The following is a 9,352-nucleotide window of genomic DNA, read 5'->3' as shown; positions in this document are numbered from 1 at the left end:
ATGCTTGGCCATAATCAATGTAGCGTGTGCACAACGCGCATACACTTTGATTCTCTCATCTACACACAGACGCAGCAGGTTTCATTTTTGCAAATCATAGCCTACATTATTACGATAGATAGATAGGTAGATAGATGGATAGATGGATAGATAGATAGATAGATAGATAGATAGATAGATAGATAGATAGATAGATAGATAGATAAACAGTTTATTATAAAAGCATACATCTAGCTTACACATTTACCCAAATTATCATACGCCTGTTTAACCAAAGTTAATTTGGGTGTGTTTCTCCATCCTCAACGTCCCTGACGAGAATGTCGGTCTCCTCGGCTGTGAACCGCTCCTGTCGCGCGCCTGGCAAATCCGCCGTTATAATAGGAATCCGCTATAGAACAAGCGCACCTGCTCTTAAAGGGAATGTGAGATGTTGCTCTGATTGGTTTATTTCACGTTACGCCCAAACCACACCTATGAATAATGAAGCTACTTCAGACCAACCCATTTTAGATTTGCGTCGGGCACAAGAGTCATTTATCCCGCCGGTATAATAGCAACAGCGCCCAAGACCCGCCCACAAAGTTACTTGCATTTTGCGCTTGATACTTGCGTTTCAGATCGTTAAAATAGGGCCCATAGTCTGGAATGCCAGTGTGTTGTTAGGCTCACCTTTTAAAGCAAAGATGGGCCATTAGGCCTAATAATTAAAAAGTTTGTGTGTTTATGAGTTCAGTCTTGAAAGGAGGCCAGTTGTAAGGCCCATTTGTTAAAATAAAATAATAAGAATACATAGTAGTGCATCAACATAAAATGTTGATATAGTTGATTGTGAAACAATAAACATGATCTTGACTTTGATCTACATGCAACAGTAGCCAATGGTTTACTTTTACTCGTAGCCTTGAGTCTTGTTGCCCAGGGCACAGGAAATTGTTAATCTGGCCCTGATCAGGGGTCTCCCTTCAAGAGGTATGCAATGCTGCTGGTTGGGCCTCCCCACACACTTTTATAAGATACTACAGCCTGGATCTGCCCTCCACGCCAGGTTCCGAAGTTCTTACTGCCTGAGTTGTGCCATACATGCTTCACACCAGGGCAGGCACTAGTCAGTGTGGCGCAGTGGGTATTTTGTTCCCTAAAGTGTCGTCTTTCCTCGAAAGGGAATGGCTCGGGTTACGACTGTAGCCCTCATTCCCATGTCCCTTTGCCACACCTCCTGAGTGCCTGAGAACGACTTGCTTCGACCTATCAGAAGCTTACTCTGTTATGAGCCGGCGTCTCTTTATAGCTTCACGTGACGTCATGACGCAACACCAATCAAGATTGGACTAGTTCCATACATGCTTCAGACGCTATCACGCTGGAGTAGTTCCCCCAAAACTGTCGTTTTTTGACGCAGTGTTTCGTTTTTCTCTCTCGAATATTACACCCACACAATTTTTTTACTACACACACCCAAACCATATTCTGACATCCATAACAACACACCCACACAATTATAACTGCATAATTTATCCAATTGGTTCTATAATATGCAGAAGCAGAAAACAGGAATTGAGTGAGTATTTGTTTTATAGGCCAAACCTGAGAAAATGGCACCATCTGATGAAAAAATAGTAACAATTTAATTTTGAAGCCTTGCCCACAAAATGAAAGCCTATTAACAAAGAGTGCATCATTTTATAGTTAAATGGCCATGGGATTAAAAATAGCCGTTTAAGGGGTTTCAATGAGGATTTTTTGTTTGTTTGTTTGTTTGTTTGTTTTGAAGGTCCTGTGTAACTATTTTGTATTACTAGTGTAAAATAGATTTTTTAAAGGAAGTGGGTGTGAAATAGTCAAATTCCAAAAAAAATATACACTTGTGCCAACATTTATGCAGGTGGCATTAAAAAAAAAAAAAAAAAAAAAAAAAAATATATATATATATATATATATATATATATATATATATATATATATATATATATATACAGGTATATATATATATATATATATCCATAATGACACAGAAGGATTAAGTATTACATCATTGCCTGAAAGCTCTCAAGAGATGAATCAGAAGATATATTTATTTGGATGGAGATTGCCAGTAATCTGCGAAGCATGAGAGAATAAGGACAAAAATGTACAGAGGAGTAATTTAATTCAAAGCAGCTCACAATGGCACAGTCATTGTCTTAGTTTTCTCTGGCTCTAAAACTATACAAATCTGTGATTCAAATATTATGCATTACATGAAGGTATTTATAGTTGTAGTTAAAATATCCTGTTACAGGTTTGAAATGACAATTTTGTAAATTCTCTAGATTTTGCTAATGTCTAATGTCTTGTAATTTTTATTTCCAGTTTGTGCAAAACACCAAACTCAAAGCTGCCATGAGCTCTGTAAATGCAAGTTTTTCACAGAATATCTCCATTGTTCATCCTGAATACTTTTTCATCATTGGACTAACAGGTATACCTTATAGTGGTTATTACTATATATTCTTATTTATAACATATTTTATAACTGTAATTGGCAACTCTATAGTCCTTCTTATTTTAGCTCTTCATCGGAGCCTGCACAGTCCAAAGTACATTGGTGTGTTTAACTTGGCCTTGGCTGATATTGGTGAAACTAATGCACTGATTCCTAACATGATGAAGAATTTTCTGCTCGACTCACAGTACATCTCCTTCAATGCTTGTTTGGCAAACATATTTTTTGTTCACTTCTTTAGTACTATGCAGAGTTATACTCTAGTTGTTCTGGCATATGATCGCTTCATTGCAATTTGCTTGCCATTAAGATATCATGCAATTGTTAACAATACCAGTGTGGTTTTGGTTTTCTCAGCAATTTGGGCATTTAATTCTTCTGTGGTGGCCTTTATGGTGTCTTCGGTCACCCGGCTTTCTTTCTGTGAATCTAATATGATTCAGAGCTACTTTTGTGATCATGGGCCAGTGTATAGGTTGGCATGTAATGACTATAGCATTAATAGGATTATGGCTTTTCTCATCACAACTTTATACCTTGTAGTACCATTGATTATTATAGTCCTGTCATATCTGGGCATTTTTCTTGCTTTAATCAAAATTACAACTTGGCAAGGACGTTTAAAAGCGTTGAAGACCTGTGTTTCTCATTTGTTGTTAGTAGGGGTTTATTTCCTCCCCATAAGCTGCTCATACATTGCTGCATGGTTGGTTTCTCTCACGCCCAATGCAAGGATCATCAGTACGTCTCTGGCATATGCTGTTCCAGCAATGTTAAATCCCATAATTTATGTATTAAACACAGCTGAAATCAAAGACATAATCCGGAAAGTGGTTAAAAACAGATCTGAACCAATTAGAGAGAACATTTAAAACGACTGAAATGTCTGTTTGTTTTTAATTGCTTTTAAAAATGAAAAATATATATATATATATTTAAAAATAATTAGCCATATGAAGACTGCATGCTGAAGCCTCACAGAGGTGAACAATATCTTTCCAGAAACACATACTTTGAAAAATTTAAACCGAGAAAAAGAGTAACCGAGATAAGTAATATTTTCTTTATATTCCATTACAAACTCAAGTTGTTTAAAATTCTGAAAGAAATATTTGTATATATATGAATAAAAATACATGTAACAGTAATGCAATCTAATATACTTCCTAATCTAATTATTTATTAATCCATCTGATTTCAAGTGTACGGCTTGTGTTGCTTATCACAAGACAAATCTAACAGGGAAAAAATATTATTTTATGTTTTGTGAGCTATCGTTACTATGTTGACATATTCATGTTACTTTAAACGCATAATTCATTGTCATCTATAAATGCATTTTTATAGATTTTCTGCAAAATCAACTGATGAGACATGACTAAATAAAATCATATTTCACAATGTATTCCTTTTTGAATTTGTAATACAGTGGTGCATTTCAAAATGAGCATGTTGGTCTGAGATCTGCTGATGAGGCTCTTTTTGATTTTCTCATTTGGTGTTTTTCTGTTTTTGTTTTGTCTGTACAGTAATAAAAAAAAGGAACAAGAACCCAGATAGACACAAATACACATGTGCATGTTTCAGTTTATTGTGTCACCCTTTTGAAGAAACCTCAAAAGGCAATCAAAATTATATTAGGCCTATGGCTTTGATTAAAAAAGGACAATGAAAATGTACTTTTATAATTTGATACTTTTAATACTTGTTTAATTTGCTTTACTCCTGGTATACAAAGGTGTGGGCATGGTTGTGTGCCTGCTGTGTGTGTGCCTCTAGGCTTGTTCGACTTCATACAGGGCTGTGCAGACTGATCGGCTGCTGACTTGAAGCAGTGCATCCTGGTTAGAAATTGTGTCCGACTTGAGACAGCACCGACACCACATGACTGTGACATATGCCATCAAAGTACCGCAAGAGAGATTCAAAAGCAGCCAGCTGATTCATTCTGCGCAGCTTCTCCATAGCGGCTGCACGAGCTCTGATGACAACACTTTTCCACAACTATCAACCCTTATATCATCTTATGTAAGACACTGGCCTTCCTGACTTAAACTTTTCCACGACTGTCCGAATCCACCACATGGCAACGATCATGTGTGTTTCGTGTTTTTTTGAACACCTTCAGTTCCACTAATGTTCACAAATCTGTTTTTTTTTTTATAACAGTAAAAGCTATTTTCATGTAGTCGCAGTGTTATATTGTGTCATTTTTATCAAAATAAAACTGATTTAAAAAAAAAGAACAAAGTATAAAATGGAAACGTATCTGAAACGTCTGTGTATCTGACAAATATTGCATTTATTTCACTTCAGCTGTGGTAAAGTATAGAGGCAACTGGCTAATAGAGGGTGCTAGGGCCATCAACATCAAAGCACAATAGGCTACACATAACTAAGGGTAGAAAGTAATTGTGGCGAGCAGGACAAGGCTGAGGGCCGTGGGAGAATGGCGGGAGGCCAGTGGCGTGATTGATAATGAGCAACATCTGTGAGACGCACCGGTCTCATATCTCTCACCGCCTCCTTCTTCCCACAATAACGAACTTTGTTACAGTAAAATACAGAGGTCACTTACAAAGTTAGGTTAAATATACAAACAAAGAGGGATTCAAACAAATAACATATTCATAACATGGTAAAATGTACAGACTGTGAGCTGAAGTTTGTTTTTTAAGAGGTTTTTGAAGGAGAGAAGGGTGGATGCTTGACGGGTGTCTTGAGGAAGAGCATTCCATAACCTGGGAGCCACAACGCTAAAAGAACTTACCAGACTATAGAAACTGACTTAATGGCACATCCCCATCTAGGATATCTCTCGCAGATTGGTTACAAATGTGAAGTAATATCTTTCGTACCATTGCACGTGGTCGCATCTCGCATGTCAGCGCTATCTATAGTCACATGATAATGACGTTGTGTTACGACCAAGAAGGAGGAGGCATTTCAAAATACATGAAGCAGAAGAAATATGGCGTTGAGAAATTTTGTGAACAATTGCAAATGAGTTTTTCAGGAATGCGCTCACTTGTGTCTATCAGACAATGTGGAAGAGGATACAATTCAGTCCATAAAAGTCGTACGAATTAGATCATTTCATCTATAAAGCGGGTGTGTAGAAAATGTCCTCGTCCTCACATAATGGCAATAATTCACATAATGCATCTCATTACCTATACTCCATTTATATCAGATCAAATGTACATGATTATCTTTGCTTAAAGGAATAGTTCACCCAAAAATTAAAATTAGCCCATGATTTACTCACCCTCAAGTCATCCTAGGCAGTGTTGGGCAGTAGCGTCACTCTTCTACTTTAATTACATTTCTCAGCAGCATGGTGGTAGCGTCGCTGTTTACTGAATAAAATAGCTTTTCAGTAGCAAAGCTGCTTTGTCATCAAAACTACTTTTGATGAAGTAGTGCGGTACCATCCACACAAGCTACATTTTCCCAAGCATTTCTAAAGCTCAAGCTCAAATCGGAAATACAACTGCTAAGTATCACTGATGCTGGATCAGTAATAGTCTAGCAGGAGAAATAGGTTCCCATGTACCCGTTTGGCATTTGTAGCCTGTTTTTTTGGGACCCTAATGGTGTCTAGTTAAGAATTTTGTATGTTTCCGAGGTCACCTAATGTCCCATGGGGTTCGTTTGGCGGCCATCTTGAAATTATGTTGAAATTATTGAGTTAAGAATGATGCAGTAAGGGGAGAGTGCCTTTTTCTTTTGATACTACTTTTTGTCCCTGTTTTTGTACAGCAAGGGAGTTGAGGGAAGTTTGTTTATTTTTTCTTTCTTTTAGGTTAGTTAGAACTACTCTCAAAATTAATTAGTGGGGTGTTTTGTTTGTTATTTTAGGCCTTGCTCTCCCCTGAGCCTGTGCTCCCCTTTACCTTATGTTATGCTTTTTTTATTAATTAATAAGTATTATTCTAATTAGTAATAATTAGAATTAAAACGAAGTGGAGAAAAAAAAACGTTTCCAAAGTCTTTCAAGTAACATTTCATGATACAATCAATGTCACACATTTCTGTAAAATAGAGTTCAAAGGTACAGCACGCACATCCAAAACAATAAAACTGGGTGCTGGGCAGACAAGTAGTTGCAAGGGTAAACAATGAGTCCGCACACCAGAAAATGCTCCTTAGCAATTTTAATGGTTGCTCACCACGTGTAACGTTTCGGGCCCAAGCCCTTCATCAGACATGAAACAAGTGGGGAGACACACCTCCATATATACAGCCATGCATGATCACATGATCACATACATCCATGATTAATCACAGGACCAATCAAGTGAAAATGCAATTACATCAGGAAAACAGATAAAAAAATATATATACCAACATTTGTAATACAAAAATATATTATTAGAAATATATTAAGTGGCTAAGAGAAGGCCTGCAGTGCTTAAAGCATAGCCTAGAAAGTTTTTAAGTTTTTAAAAAATGAGTATTGGACAATACAGTTAACTCTACACTCAGAAGTTCTGGATCTGATGTTGCTGAGACAATCAGTTTGCGATATATTTTCAAAGCGATTACGTGCTTGGGTAATCCATTCATGTTTGTATTGTCTCTGTTGAAAACGTTTTTCTAAATCAGCTGCCTGGGCTTGGAAATCACTATCAGAACTACAGATCCGGCAAATGCGACTGAACTGAAACAAAGGCAGACTCCTCTTGAGTGGAATAGGGTGAAAAGATTGTCCATGAAGAATAGAATTTATGTCAGTGCTTTTTCGGTACACGTTGTATCCCAGTCTATTCAAGTCTCTGTAAACAAGGATGTCTAAAAAGTTCATCCTGTGCTTGTCATATTCCATTGTGAATTTCAAATGGCAACTGTTAGCGTTAATAAACTCATGGAACTGTTTTAACTGAGTCTCAGAACCAGTCCAAATGAAAAAAATATCATCTATATACCTCCTCCAGTTGGAAATTGAGGGTAGGTGTGGGTTGCATACAGTAGTTGATTCAGGATGATTTCCTTTTCAAGGAGTCCGCAGTATAGGGATGCAAAACTAGGGGCCATTTTAGCTCCCATGCTCGTGCCTGACACCTGGAGGAAAAAGTCAGAGCCAGAAAGTCAAAGCCACATTTCTGTAAAATTTCACAGCCGCATAAATGGTCTTTTACTGTCATCTAGTGGTAAATTCAAAATGGTGTATGTTGTTTGTTTCTGTGTAAAATCCTAAGATCAAAAGCTTGACAAATTAATTTAAATAATATAAGGTTTTCCTCTATAAATTTTAAATCTAAGTGTCCATTCAGACACAAGCATTTGTGTAACTGTTCATTTAATATTCTTTTGTCTAGTCAAGTCATCTTCATTTATATAGCGCTTTTAACAATGTAGATTGTTCCAAAGCGGCTTTACAGTGATAATAGGAAATTAAAGTAACAGAGATTGTTTTGGCTTTATAGCAGCTCTAGAATAATGTTATTGTCCAGCTAAAGTTAGTTTTGATTGATTCACTTCCGTCGCAATAATCATTAGTTATTAACTTAGGGGCCGCTAATACGACACTGTTTTAACAGAAAACTCTTAAGTTCTTTCTGCGTAAACTTCAAAAATGCGAACCTGTGCAAACCAACTAATTCCATGCTTCCTAATGATATCTCCCAAGGGTAGCATGTACAGAGTGAAAAGCAACGGTCCTAGTACTGAGCCTTGTGATACGCCATACTGAACTTGTGATCGATGAGACATCTCTTCATTTACTGCTACAAACTGATAACGGTCAGATAAGTATGATTTAAACCATGCTAATGCAATTCCACTAATGCCAACATCATTTTCGAGTCTATTTAAAAGAATGTTGTGGTCAATAGTATCAAATGCAGCACTAAGATCAAGTAACACTAATAGCGAGATACAACCATGATCGGATGAGAGCAAATCATTTGTAACTCTAATGAGAGCAGTCTCAGTACTATGGTACGGTCTACTGTAAATGCTGACTGAAAATCCTTGCAGATATCATTTCTTTCTAAAAAGGAACATAGTTGTGAGGATACCGCCTTTTCTAGTATCTTTGACAGAAAAGGTAGATTCGAGATCGGCCTGTAATTGACTAAATCTGTACGATCAAGTTGCGTTTTTTAAAAAAGCGGTTTAATCACGTATCCTAATGACAAAGATGAATTAATGATATAAAAAAGAGGATATATGACCTCTGGAAGCATCTCTTTTAGTAGCTTAGGGTCTAACATACATGTTGTCGATTTAGATGATTTAACGAGTTTAGAGAATTCTTCCTCTCCTATAGCAAAGAATGAATCAATTTTTTTCTTAGGGAGACTAAAATGCACTCCCTGATGCGATACTGTAGTAGACGGTTGCATAGTTATAATTTTCTCCCTGATATTTTCAATCTAATAAGTGAAGAAGTTCATAAAGTCATTACTGTTGTGCTGCTTGGAAACTTCTGGGCTTGAAGCTTTATTTTTCGTTAGATTAGCCACTGTTTCAAATAAATACCTAGGGTTTTGTTTATTTTCTTCTAATAGGGTTGAAAAATAAGCAGATCTAGCAGCTTTTAAGGCCTCTCTGTATGCAATCGAGCTCTCCTTCCATGAAATGTGAAATACCTCTAGTTTTGTTTTCTTCCAGTTGTGCTCCATTTTTCTGGCTGCTCTCTTAAGGGCCTGGGTGTGCTCGTTGTACCACGGCGTTGGAATGTTTTCTAGTGATGTTACGTATGACACTGAAGCTTCTATGCGCGTATCACACAAGCGACACAATTTCTAGTGAAGCCCCGTATCGGGGTGTGTATTGGTTTACTAGAGTCACGTGATCGAAAAATAATAAAAAATAATTCAAAATAATTAAAAACTTTATCACCTTTCTGTCATTCCTACA

The 9,352-nt window shown here is 36.9% G+C and overlaps 1 protein-coding gene across 1 annotated transcript; it reads left to right on the top strand.

The window, feature by feature from the left end:
- Positions 1 to 2,361: 2,361 nt before the first annotated feature.
- On the top strand, positions 2,362 to 3,357 carry LOC307166668 (olfactory receptor 1E16-like; the record flags this gene model as incomplete). The annotated part of the gene is made up of 1 exon (XM_079885164.1): positions 2,362 to 3,357. Exon 1 carries the CDS (start codon positions 2,383 to 2,385, stop codon positions 3,355 to 3,357), a length of 975 nt encoding a protein of 324 aa, XP_079741290.1. The 5' UTR covers positions 2,362 to 2,382.
- Positions 3,358 to 9,352: the final 5,995 nt, after the last annotated feature.

This window comes from Squalius cephalus (genome assembly GCF_949319135.1).
Source record: "Squalius cephalus genome assembly, chromosome: 11".
In the NCBI taxonomy this organism is placed as follows: domain Eukaryota; kingdom Metazoa; phylum Chordata; class Actinopteri; order Cypriniformes; family Leuciscidae; genus Squalius; species Squalius cephalus.
This window is presented reverse-complemented; position numbering and strand designations above follow the sequence as displayed.